Source organism: Fukomys damarensis, unplaced genomic scaffold (assembly GCF_012274545.1).
Source record: "Fukomys damarensis isolate Sample0158 unplaced genomic scaffold, DMR_v1.0_HiC HiC_scaffold_22, whole genome shotgun sequence".
In the NCBI taxonomy this organism is placed as follows: domain Eukaryota; kingdom Metazoa; phylum Chordata; class Mammalia; order Rodentia; family Bathyergidae; genus Fukomys; species Fukomys damarensis.
The window spans coordinates 195,815-208,429 of NW_022900934.1; the positions used below are offsets into that span (position 1 = coordinate 195,815).

Sequence of the window (12,615 nt, forward strand, 5' to 3'; positions counted from 1 at the left end):
TAGCTAGCGCGGGGATCCACTCCTGGGACTGCAGCCGCGGGCCCACGTGGACCTGGGCCTTGGTGGGACCGAGCCCGCCCCTCAGGCGTGGGGGAGGGGACGCGCATCAGGGTTCCCCTTTTTCTGCAGCTCAGAGCCTGGGGAAGTGATTGCCCAAAGGTGGGGGCCGGAAGAACCCAGGTTTCCGCGTCTCCTACCCCTAGAGGCTAGCGGGGAGGGGCCAGACGGGACACCTCGTCTGCCCCTGCCCCACCCCGTGTGGTATAGCAGCCGCTGGGCCTGGGGAGGCGCTGCATCCCCGACCCCAACCTCCCTCCAGAGCGCCGCAGGAGTGAGTACCTCCTGCCGTCTGATCTGGAGTCCCCGCTGCTGCAGAGCATGCCCCTTGGCCAGCCAGGGTGGGGCCCAGACCGAACCCGGCCCTCCCGCCCCCGCCCCGCCTTTGGGTCGCTGGTGAGTGGGGCGCTGTGGCGAGTTACCTAAGGGAGGGGTGGGAGCGTGAGACGCTGGGGAAAGGGATCCTGCAGATGAAACAGACTCCTCTAGACTAGGAAGGGACCCACTGGGGGTGCGGTAGGGAAGGTATGGCTAGGACAGCAATGGGAATAGAGCTCCTCTGTCAATGCCCCTCCCAAAGGTTATGACATTTTTCTCTGGGATTGTCACATTTTTAAATTCTTTTTTTGGACTGGGCAGACTCCAGGACGTTCTTTTTCCTTCTGTGGAGCAGAACAGCAGCCACTCTCCAGGGAGCCTCTGTCCCCAGAGATCAGACTTGCTCTGTCTGGCCTCTCCCAGCCTGAGGACCGTGCAGGGCTGGGGAGTGAGAGGAGCCCCCCAATAAGTGGTTCAGACCCTGTGCGTTCCCCCTCCGAAAGGAGGACACGCGTGGCCCCACTCCCCTGAGAAGGTGCAGTGACCCAGGTCCAGGGCCTACAGCTGGAAGGAAGGCCCCCAACACCAGGGCCCCGCACCTCACAGAAGACCACACCATCTCTGTCTCTGGTGCAGAATGGGTTGGAGATGGAGGCTCTAAAGGACAGTGGGGGGGGGGGTATGGAGGAGGAAGAACAGGCTCTGGATGCTCCACCAGACCTCAGGCTGCCACACCCCTTCCCTTCCCTAGAAATTTGACCCCCAGAAGGAGACCCAGCTGCAGTTACTTGTGTGTCCCCAGCTGCTTGCCTGGAACCCAGGATCTTAGAGGAAGCTGGGCAGGTGGTGAAGGGCTGAGGCCCCCAATAGGTTCCGCACGTATGCAGATCTCAGCATCATCCCTTCTTACCACCAGTCAGTTCTCCAGGAAGGGTGGAAACAGGATTAGAAGGCCATGAGCTGGGGGAGGGGCAGCAGGAAGATCAAGCCCTCTGCTGCTGAGAGGCAAAAATGGAGGACTTCAGAGAGGGCTTCACCTGGACAGAGGTGGCACAGGTTGGGGGGACATTCAAAACTGCCTCCAGGCACTGACTGGCCACCTTGCTCCAACACCCACCCGTGGTTTTGTTTTTGTTTGGTTGCTTTTGTTTTTGAGACAGGGTCTTGCGATGTAGTTGGCCTGTAACTCAATGAAGCTCAGGTTGGCTCCTGCCTTAGCCTCCAGTGCTGGAGTTACAGGCCTCAGCCACCACACCCGGCTTTTTGTTTTGTTTGTTTTTGTCCAATGCCCTTGGGATTTGTGGGCTTTGCAGGTTGACGTTTTTTTGCTCCCTGAGAACCCTGCTGTGAAGGTATGGCCCAAACTGTTTGGGAAGGATGAACCACTTGCCCCATCCTTCTGAGCCCACCATGCTGCCCCTTTCCTTAGCTAGCAGGCCTCAGGGTTTCACCAGCCTGAAGGCCTTGAGCAGGGAGAGAGAGAAGCTAGGGTAGGCATGAGAGGTGTAAGAGCAGCCAAGGAACACAAAAACTTTGTTCCCCAGCACAGATCCCTCTCCAGTGCACACCCCTCTCCCTGCAAGGAGGAAGTCCTCTCCCAGATCAAGTCCTTGCTGTTGGCCTAGCCTACCATTCCTGCCAAGTGCGGGGAGGGTAGTAGGTGAGAGTCCTCTGGGCTCCTCATGGGGAGCAACTCAACCTACCCCAGACTGGACCCATAGAGGTCTTAATGTTTGAACCCCCAGCCACTAGCTTAGGAGGGGCTGAGCACTGAAAACCAAGAAAGAGGAACCCAGACTTCCGGCTTCCCTGGCACTGAGCAGATGGGGGTGTCCTTTAGGGGCCTCATTTGGGGCCCAGCCTGAAAAGAGGGGCCAGAAGCTAACACAGCACACTCTGTAATGACCACTACCCCCCAACCATGCCCCACACAGCCAGGGTTGGCGGCAGAGAGCCCATTAGCCAGGCTCAAGCTGGGAGGTAGAGGCAGGTCCTCTTAGGACGCCTCCCAGAGGCAGGCAGGGTGGGGGTCACAGATGCTCAGTCAGAACCTCGGCTCCTCTCCCCAGACCTCCAAGCTGTGGTGAGGGTCCTGGAGCTGGCACCACAGAGCCTGGGAAGCCCCCTGCACCCACCCATGCCCACCCCAAATGAGTCTGAGAAGCAGGTATGCTACTTCCTCCTGCCCTCTCCCTGGGTGGTGGGGTGGGCAAGCTGGGAGAGTTGCTGAGAGATCCCAGATACCTGGGGGGAAGGAGTGTGCCCGTGGGGGTGCAGCAGCTTTGTGTCCAGTGGATTCTGGTCGGGAGGCTGAGGCAGCCCCATCTTCCCCAGCACACAGGGCCAGAAGAGGCGGACAGGCCCCCCTCAATGTCCAGCCATGACACAGCCCCCCGGGTGGCCCCCAGCCGCAACCCCTGCTGCTTGTGCTGGTGCTGCTGTTGCAGCTGCTCTTGGTATGTGAGCCTGGGGACACAATTTGCTCAGGGAGGGGGGCAGACGCAGGGCCCTGCTCCCCAGGCCTTCTAGTGGCCTCCAAGACATCACCTATGGGCAGGCTGCCTCTGCCAGCTCAGCACCATCCTGTCCAGCAACTGCTGGAGAACTATAGTGAACAAGCTAGTCCAGACTACAGTGGGGTGCAATTGGAACAGACCCAAAGGAGGGAGCAGAAGGCCCTGAGGCACAAAGGTGCTGATGTCTTTGAGCATCTGTGTGAGGCAGGAGTGGGACTTCTAGGATTTCCTAGGAGGATGAAGCTGGCCAGGCCTTAAAGAGAGGCCTGGCCCTACCCAGGCTTGGGAACCCCATGGTGTCTGCTAAACAGTAAGCAGGTGAGTCCTGAGTCCAGGCAAGATACAGGGATGGGAGGCAGCAGGATGTGGAGCAAGGGCTGTGTTGCTACTGAGAAGGAACAAGGTCTGAGTTTGTTTAGACTTTTGTCAAGTGATGGATTGGTCAGGTGGACATGGACTAGGGTCCAGGGGTCAGGCTTCAAGACCAGACAGGTGCAAACCCAGGGAGGGGGCTGCCACCCTACATCAGCCAGCAAGTCATATTGCTGGCATTGGCCCTACACTATGGGTCTGCTGATGGCCTCTTTAAGAAAGCGATGAACCTTCCATTCCCGGTAAAAAAAAAAAAAAAAAGAAAGGGATAAACCAAGGACAGGCTGAGGAACAGGGTCATATACAGTAGACCAGGGAAAGGAAGAGACACCAGGACCCCGCAGAGTCCCAGAAACATAGATGGTCAAACTGCTGACCAGGAGGAAAAGGGCCAAGGCTGGCCTGGCACTAAGGTCAGGACAAGGAGGTGCAAAAAGGGCCAACTGCAGGGGCTTCACTCCCTGTAGCAGACTCCCATGTGTCATGCTTGCCTATGTGTCAAGTCCCATGTCTGGGCCTGGTGGTGCCCAGGACATCCACACCTTCATCTGCTGCCAGGAATCAAGAGCGGCAACGAGCATGGAGGGCGTCCCGTGAGAGCAAGCTGCAGCCCCTCTCCAGCTGCGAAGCCTGGTGAGTCTGGCCTCAGCGTGCACACGTGTTGCGGGGTGGGGTAGAGCCAGATATGACACCCTGTCCCAATACCAGCAGTGCCCCACCAAGCCCTGAGGAGGTGCAGAGCTGGGCGCAGTCCTTTGACAAGCTGATGCACAGCCCCGCGGGCCGAAGCGTGTTCCGGGCATTCCTGCGCACAGAGTACAGTGAGGAGAATATGCTTTTCTGGCTAGCCTGTGAGGAGCTGAAGGCAGAAGCCAACCAGCATGTGGTAGATGAGAAGGCACGACTCATCTATGAGGACTATGTGTCCATCCTCTCGCCCAAAGAGGTGCGCTGGCTGCTGGGATGGGTGGGGCTGTCTTGGGCAGGCATCCTCTGACCTCAGTGCCCTGTCCCACAGGTGAGCCTGGACTCCCGAGTACGGGAGGGCATCAACAGGAAGATGCAGGAGCCATCTGCACACACGTTTGATGATGCACAGATGCAAATCTACACTCTTATGCACCGGGACTCCTACCCTCGCTTCCTCAGCTCCCCCACCTACCGTGCTCTGCTGCTCCCAGAGCCCCCACAGCCCTCCTCTGAGGCCTAGCCCACTGCCATGGCACAGATACTCCACTTGCTTATTGGCAGAGTCCAGGCTCACGGCCATGGCTCCACCTGGCTGGATGAGGGTCCCAAACCCTGGAAGCAGACCCAGTCCCAGTGTGAAGTGCCACACCCCCTGGCTCCATCTTCCCTGGTCCAACAGGAGCTCCAGCCACAGGGCCTGAAGCTGTAAGCCTAGCACTCCCGACAGCCCCAGGATGTACCTTGGGCCCACAGCCTGATAAGGCCTTCTCCAGGCAGCCATGCACCCAGGACATGCCTCTGGGGGAGAACAGAGCCTGTACACCATCTGCTTTGTAGCAGGACACACTTCTACTTGAGCTGTCTGCACCCCAGAACCAGACCTAGAACCTCAGAACCAGATGTGGAACCTCAGAACCAGGCTTAAGTGACAGGACCTGATTATATTTTACATGTTCATGAACTTTAAACCTGGAAACATATCCTTGCTGTATGTTTTATCAGAAAAAAGAGAAAAAAAAGAAAAAATACTTTTTCCATTTCTCTGCCCCCTAAAAACAGGATCTTATCCTTGAAGATGTTTTCAAAATGGGAGCCTCTCTGTTTATTCCCATTTTTGGGTTGATTAGAGAAGAGGAATCATTGCAGACTCTGCCCCTACCCTGGGCTCTACCCAATTCCTGCACAGCAATGGCCCCAGTGGGTAACTGCTCCACCTGCCCCATGAGCTGTCTCCTGGCCTAAGCCTTCTGAGCCCTGAGGTGGGGCCAGCCCTCGTGAATGTTTGAGATGCGACCAGAAGTGTTGCCACAGAGCCATTCATGGTATCACATGTCTATAATCCCAGTACTCTGGCGGCTGAGGTAGGATCACTACAAATTTGAGGCCAGCCTGGACTATAAAAGCCAACTTGAACTACATAGTGAGATCGTCTCAAAGCAACAACCAACAAAAGTGTTGCCTTGGACAGGGGTCCCTAGTAGGTACCAAAGGTCTCACTTGAGACACTCATATCCCAGCATCCTAGAATCAGCACAGGTGATCTCTGCTGGCCCAGTGCTTGCCTCCAGCGCTGTCCCTCCAGGGCTAAGCCAAGCATTGCCTGAACCCAAGGAGGAGGGGTGTTCACAGTACAGAAGATGGACCAGACAGAGGATGGGGCCTACCTATGTTAGCCCACCAGGAGTAAGGTCCAAGGATGGCAAGATGTTGAAACAAAACATTTAATAATGGGGCAAAAGGCAGAACAGTGCATGCCAAGGAGGCAAGCTGAAGCAGGTGTGCCACCTTCTGAGGGGTCTCCAGAGAAGCTTGTGTCCACCAGGAATGCGGGAGGCCATGGCCTGGGGCTGCAGCATATCTGCATGAGGGCTCAGCAGAACTGCATGAAGGCAGGGAGGGGCATCCAGCTACGGCCCTACTTGACCCCCAGGGCAGAGGCAGGACAGTCACCCAGGTAGTGGGCTCCCATTCTCTATCCAGACTCCCAGTAGGCTAGCTGAGCATGGCTAGCCTTGGTCCACACCATAGGCTCCCCTTGAGCTAAGACACCAATCTCGAGAGAATGGGCTAGAGGGGTCAGTGTGGGCCCACCCACTTACCTTCCAGCGGTTTCCACACTCATTGCAGACAACAAAGGTGGTCATGGGCTCATCAGAGCTACGAGTCTGCACCTATGGGGGGGGTGGCACCCTGCAGTCACACCAGGCTCTGCTGCAGAGGGGTAAGCTCTCTGCAGCAGTGTGGGGCTTATTAGCCCCTGAGCCCCAGTGCATGACCTGATCTCAGGCTGCCCAGTGACCCCAGCATTCCACTGTTGGCCCTACAGGGTAGGTAGGCCACAACCACATAGACCCTCATGTTGGCATAAAGGGCCTACGCAGAGCCCAGGCTGGAGGTAAAGGTAGAAAGGACCCCAACAGTTGAGGCCCATGGAGGGAGGACTACAGGGATTCCAGTGGCTGTGCCTCCTTTCCAGAAGGACCAGGGCCAGTCCTGGCAGTGGCACCAACCCAGCACTGTACACACAGGGCTCCCCTACAGCCCAAAGAGGGAGACGGCAGTTTCCAGCACCTCTCTCAAGAAGCTCCACTAGCCACAGCCTCCCTTCCACTCTTCCCAAGCCCCCAGCATCTCGGGGTCCACACAATCTCCCCAAGCATCTCAATATCCAGTTCCACAGCAGGGTCGGTGTCCTGTGGCTGTTGTCAGGCAGCATACACCACCCTCCTGCCTGTAATGACACCTCATCTGCTGGGCAGGATCAGGACCCCAGCTTCAGCACTCCAGAACACATGGGATCTACCACCTGAGGTGCTGCTGATAGGTTAGGGGTCCTAAATGAAAGTGGCGATTCCTGAAGACTGGAACCAACACTGGATCCCTGCTCTGGCACTATTTTGCAGGTGTAAGGGTGGCCCCTGGCCAGACAGAGGTGGGGACAGGATGGGCTCCAAGAAGAGTGCAACATGGACAAAAGACCACTTGCCTGCGTGTAGGTGCAGTTCTTCTTTCTGCACTTGCCACAGGTGAACAAGTCAGTCTGTGTGCCACCCGTGCGGGCCATCTGGTGCTCCCGGATGGCCTCCTTGGTCATGGCCTTACGGATCTCCTTCAGCTCATCACTCGCCATCTCCTGCGGTGAGGGGCCAAGTACTTAGCCTGCAGCTCTGCAGAAGCAGCCCCCAGTCTCTCCTGTGGGGGCTCACCTCCGATGTCATCACCGCAATCTGCTGGGGTGTTATGGCACCACATAGCACATTCCTCCGAAGCACTGGGTTCTTGGCATCTTTCAGGTTGGAGATACGGCTCCTCACACGATTCTTGTACTTCATGTCTGTGTTTCCCACATCCAGGAAGATGCGTGCAGGTGTTTAAGGACCCATCTGAAGCCAATGAACTGTACCAACCTTTCAGGGGGCCATGTGGGGGACGTTCCGCTCAGCCCTACCAAGGTCAGTCCCCAGACCTGGGCCTGGTGCAGAGCTGGAGGCTACAGCACCTCACTTCCCTACACCCACTCCTGGCTGAGGCATAGGCCTCATCAGCAAGCAGAACCACCACTTGGCCCATCCAGGGAGGACCCTGCTGGGGCAAGACGCCCCCCACCAAACACACACACACAAACACCCCAGGAAAAGGCAGGATATAGCCCAGAGAGGGTACTGGCAGCTCGGCAGTGGTGTCCAGCAGCCACCAGAGGGAGCCAGGTCCAGTGGCCTACAGACTCCACCTGAAGCCTTGGCCCCACAAGGTCTGCACAAAGGATATACTCCTCGATCTGAGCCGATAGACGCTCACAGTCTGCACTGACTGCCACATGGTCATCTGCAAGAGGGAGCCCTCGCTAGCCATCCAACTGGCTTCTCTGCCTGCACAGCACACTGGTGGCTAGAGGGGACACTCACATCCCTGGGAGGTATTACCCAGGATCCAGGTGCTTGGCAACCCTAAGGAGCCCCTGCCTATGCCTAGGGGTAGGACAGCAGGCAGGGGAGGAGGCCTGTGTAGTGGCAGCTGCCCAGGCTGTGCTGTACAGCAGGGCAGGTCAGGGGCCAGGGCTATTGAGCACTCACGGTCTGTTTGCAGGGCGGTGGTTAGCATCTCACGGCACTTGTTGCGTACAGCGTCACAAGTAACGGGCACCGGAGGGAATGTGGTGATCCTTGGAGTGGATGACATCCTGGGCAGGTCCAGCCTCTTCCGGCTGAAGAGAGACAGTGCATGCGGCTCAGATGCAAGGCCACAGGCACCTCAGTAAGATGCCAGCCCCCAAGAAAAACAAGTGTCAGAACACCTTTCCTACCCCCACAGCCCATTTGCTCTACCTACAGATCCCAGCATGGCTGAGATCAGCTTCATTCAAGCCCAGTGTGCCCATGAGATCTGCCCAGCTAATCAGAGGGGGAAAGTGGATCATGGGGTCCCTGATGGGTGGGGACTTATTCCCCAAATGAATAGGGTGGGTTCCCTCATGGCTGTATAGACATTAGCAGAAGCAGGCGACTTCCTGGAGCACAATCAACCATGCAGTATACAGATGAACTCCCAATGCAAATTCATACCAGTGGTCCTGAGCTCACCCTGTTCTGGCCTGGGCCCAGCCACTGTTACCCAGTCTGGTCAGAAGCAAAGCGGCTCTCCACTACAGCATATCGCTGGGAACACCCTGTACCACCCAGCAACAGGACCCTGAACACTGCTCCTGAGGCAGTGGTGGTCACATGCATATGCAAAGGTGGAAAGGGGAGCCAGGCAGCCACCTTTGGTTCCCGGCTGAACTTTGTGGGAAGGGTCCCGTCCTTGAGTGACACCAGGCTGAGGGAGTCCAGCAGAACAGGCCAATGAAAACCACTCGGGAGGGTCACAGGAGAAGTAGGCAGAGGTTTTCCTTAGGCCAGCTCAGAGCCTGCAGCAGCTCTCTGCTGAGGAAGATGGCAGGGGTCTCCCTGACAGCACAGAAGACATGGCCACCTATCTCAGATGGTTGGGGCAAGGGATCTCAGCTATGATCCAACCTAGGACATGGCCGTCCAGAGAAAGACCCTCCCTCAGAGAAGCATCCAGGCATATGGCTCAGTTGAGGAAATGGAGGCCAGCAGACAGGAAAGTGTGCCCCTCCTTCAGGTGTGCTACCTGGGGTCCATGACCTCTGAGGCATTCTTTGTGGACGATGTGGGTAGAGATGTGTCCCTCCCTCGATCCCTGGTTTTAGCATCAGAAACATCTGTCATTGTCAGAAAAGAAGGGGACAGATTGGTCAGGGACAGGTGAACAGGAGTAGGTCCCAGCCTCGGCTAGACCACCATCCCCACTGCCCCTGCTCCCAGCCCAGCCAAAAGTGCAAGGTACCAGGTCCTCCTGCCAACAGGTCTCTCTCCCCTCACCAAGCCCATCAGCCTCCCTAGACCCTGACCCTCACACACCCCACCCAAGCAAGCCATCCTGGAGGCCACTCTCCTGCCCCCATCCTCAACCAGAAAGACGAAGCATGTGCCCCACAAGGCTTCTCCCAAGCCCAAACTTGGATAGAGCCTGCCCAGGCCTTCACAAGGAACCAAGATATGCTTGTGCCACTCACATGCCAATGGTCACACCAGTGGCTGGCCCCAAGGGTATGGACAAAGCCCAGGAGAGGCTGGGACACTTCCAGAGTCCAGATGTAGAGCTGCCTCCTCTGCAACTCAGCTATTCTGTTCCCCAGGAAGGGGCCACTGTCTTCCCAGCCCTTCTCTGTGTGGTGGCCCTAGCGCTCTCCCTCTCTCTCTCTCTCTCTCTCTCTCTCTCTCTCTCTCTCTCTCTCTCTCTCTCTGTCTCTCCTATCTGCATGCATTTCCTGCACATCCTAGCCTTGCCATTCTCCTCTGTAAGAACTGCCATTTGGCCCCTTCCTTCTAGAGCTTCTGATGCCCTTGATGCTGCAGCCCAACACCTGGCCTCAACTCTTTCTCCCTGTTCTACATGGAACACTTTCTCCTGCATACCTCCTTGCCCCAAAAATCAGGCCTTCCCTAGCCACCTCTTCCAACTGCTACTGATGGGCACCTACCCATCCACTTCTAGCACCAAGATGAGCACCTCCTGCCCCAAATTCATCTGGACCCACTCCCAGGAGCCCAGGTTCTGGGTAGTATGACCAGCACCATATCCTGTGCCAAGCAACAAAGACCCCACACTTCTTGGGTGTCCGCTGCCCCAGCACTTGGCCCTCAAGGCCTGACCCGCACCCAGGAGCTTCTTCCAGGACTTGATGAGAGACTTGGCCAGTGCAATGACCTCCTCGTCCGAGCTCTGCTTCCGCAGGGAGTTGACAGACATCCCAACACGGGTGGACTGCAAGGCAAGCAGCCTGGGTTGGGAGGCAGTGGGGGTGGCACCCCAGGGCCAGACCCACAGGGCAGGGGCTAGGGACCGGCCCAGGAGAGGTTAACAACTGTCCCATGTGGAACCCAGGAAAGGGTGACATCTCAGGCATCCCCTCCCAGACTCATCAAGTACCAGAGGAAGGCAAGAACCCTCTCCTAATAACAGGTGTTTGTGACAATCAAGGCCTTAGTGGGGAGAACCACAGAAGCTGTGCCAGATGCCCTTGGTGCTGCTGTCCCCGTAGCTGTCCCAATTTGGGGCAGGCAGGGCCTACCTGGAGCAGGTGCAGCGTGATAGGCATGGCCTTCAGCTCCCGCAGCAGGTCCATGGCTCCCTCCTGGAAGGAGAAGGGACCTTCATAAAGGACTTTAGACCTCAGTGGACAATTCCACTTCCTACTGCCCACTGGAGGGACAAAAGGCAGTAACAATTTGGATTATCAGAAAGAAACCACAATCCTCTACCTGAAGTCCTCAGGGCTCTGCACACTTGTTCCTGCACCATGGCAGGGTCCCGCACAACCCCCACCCTAGACAGGAGTGAGAAGGGAAGCAGCTCCGCAGTCCTGCTCCTCAGTTCACATGGCTTCCCAAACCGAATCCATAGCAAAAACTTTTCTGACCTCACTATAACCACTTCAGGTCACTGAATACCAAGAGTAGAAATGCCAGGCTGGGGATTTAGCTCAGTGTTTCCACCACTGGCCCCATCCCAGCCATGCTCCAGGGGTGAGGGCAGTTGCTCCCAAGAGTGCTCACTGCCAGTGAGGACAGGCTGACCCTCAGGCTACCTCCGCTCCTCACAGCCACAGCCAGCACCAAGGCCCACAGCTGGCCACCACTCCTCCTCTGGATATTGCAACAGACCTCCCTGTTCTCCTTCCTCTGCCTTTCCAAGATCTTCGTCCCTCAGTGTTCTCAGAACCTGTGCAGACAAGCCATCCCTCCTCAATGTTCCTTACGGGTGCCAAGTGACCACCCCAGGACCCCTGCCCTGGAAGACACTTTGCCCCGATCCCCTTCCCAACACACTGACAAAGCTCACATCCCCCCAAAGCTTCATTCAAACACCTTTTCCAACTTAGAACCTGATGGGCTCATGCACTACCCCACTCTGCCCTGCTCACAGACCATATGGCTTGATCCTGTGTGTTCATGCGTGTCTCCCCACACCACAAGGGGGCAGACAACCACCCCTCCTCTCAGATGACTGGCACCTGAGGCTGTGGGAGGAGTTGGGCCTGCCCCCCAATCTGTGTGGCTTTTCTGCTCAGGCTGCAGTTCCTCCTCACCCTCACCAGGTTCTGCCCCCTAGGCTGTGGAGAGACCAGCCCTGAGGTGACCTTCTGAGGGGACAGATGATCTCCAGGGCTAATGGCACTCTTGCCGACAGCAGACCCTGAGTACTGGGTGACACAGCTTCCACAGTGGACACAGGACCAAGGGAATAAAAACCCCTAAACATGCCCCACCTCCCCAAGATGCCTCTCGGGTGCTGCATGCCCCTGGGCCTCTGCAGTCTCCCATCTATGTGTCTCCTGCAGTCCCATGCAGGCTGTGCTTCCACCATGAAGTTGGGTTCCCAACCCATACCCACACCCACACCCACCTTGCACATTTGTGGTTTAGGTTTGTCTCCTGCAAGAAGGGAAGCACCACCCTTCTCTGATCAACAAGCAGCTCATTGCTCTAAGGCCCACAGTGCCCAGGGGTGTGTGCAGTCATGGATGAATTCTTTTCAGCACAAATAAATATGTGAGACCCTGCCACCTTCCAGTGTAGGCCCCAGCCAGGAACTCTGCCCAACAGCAAGCAGTCCAGGCTCAACCTCGCACAATGAAAAAAGCCACCCCTCCACCTCCACTGCAGGCACAGTCCTGGGAAGACTGTGCAGGCCTCAAAAGCCAGTGACTCAGCCCCTCACTGTTCTGGGCTCCCCCGGCAACCGTCTCCAGGGAGGGCAGTGTCTAGAAGCTTATCCACTACCTCTCCAACCCCTCCCTACCCACACCAGACAAGATGCAGGTACCATACACTAAAGATGCTCCCCGCAAAGCTGCTAAGATTGTCAGTGTCAGAAGCTGGGCTGGACCTGGGAGGCTTCACACACCACCTCCGAGGTTCAGCGCTAGGCAGGCAAGAAGCCAGGCAGCAGGGTCAGAGCCGGCCCTCCTCTGGGGTCTCCTAAAGCCCACGAGCTCTTCCCAGAGTCTCTGCCATCTGCCCAAACCGACTGGCTGCTGGCTAAGGGAGAGAGACAATTTATTAGAGAAACCTGGTTCTTGTAGGATGGGGACAGA

At 57.0% G+C, this 12,615-nt stretch overlaps 2 protein-coding genes across 12 annotated transcripts in view; one reads left to right on the plus strand and one right to left on the minus strand.

Annotated features, from left to right (window-relative positions):
* The window catches only part of LOC104868576 (transcription elongation factor A protein 2), a 50,968-nt gene that overhangs the window by 13,360 nt on the left and 24,993 nt on the right, over positions 1–12,615 (minus strand). Inside the window, exons 1-9 of one of the 3 annotated variants that reach the window (XM_033767207.1) lie at positions 12,591–12,609; positions 10,591–10,653; positions 10,178–10,283; positions 9,087–9,177; positions 8,027–8,157; positions 7,722–7,778; positions 7,160–7,314; positions 6,940–7,086; positions 6,053–6,124 (exon numbers count right to left, since the gene is read on the minus strand). In XM_033767207.1, coding sequence (XP_033623098.1) covers positions 6,053–6,124; positions 6,940–7,086; positions 7,160–7,314; positions 7,722–7,778; positions 8,027–8,157; positions 9,087–9,177; positions 10,178–10,283; positions 10,591–10,644 — 813 coding nt within the window. In that variant the 5' untranslated portion in view covers positions 10,645–10,653; positions 12,591–12,609. Of the gene's footprint in view, positions 1–5,658; positions 5,833–6,052; positions 6,125–6,939; positions 7,087–7,159; positions 7,315–7,721; positions 7,779–8,026; positions 8,158–9,086; positions 9,178–10,177; positions 10,284–10,590; positions 10,654–12,590; positions 12,610–12,615 lie in introns of those variants that run through there. The other 2 variants (XM_033767204.1, XM_033767205.1) reach the window with 2 other exon arrangements.
* Rgs19 (regulator of G protein signaling 19) lies at positions 36–5,252 on the plus strand. Of its 9 annotated transcripts, none has more exons than XM_010633412.3 (6): positions 354–453; positions 2,445–2,542; positions 2,710–2,831; positions 3,822–3,896; positions 3,972–4,209; positions 4,282–5,252. In XM_010633412.3, the coding sequence occupies exons 2-6, from the start codon at positions 2,513–2,515 to the stop codon at positions 4,471–4,473; spliced, it is 657 nt and encodes a 218-aa protein (XP_010631714.1). In that variant the 5' UTR covers positions 354–453; positions 2,445–2,512; the 3' UTR covers positions 4,474–5,252. The 9 variants fall into 9 exon arrangements, with proteins under 9 accessions (XP_010631713.1, XP_010631705.1, XP_010631707.1 ...); XM_010633408.3 differs by having other exon boundaries at positions 3,975–4,209; positions 4,282–5,251; XM_010633403.3 differs by lacking the exon at positions 2,445–2,542 and having other exon boundaries at positions 296–453.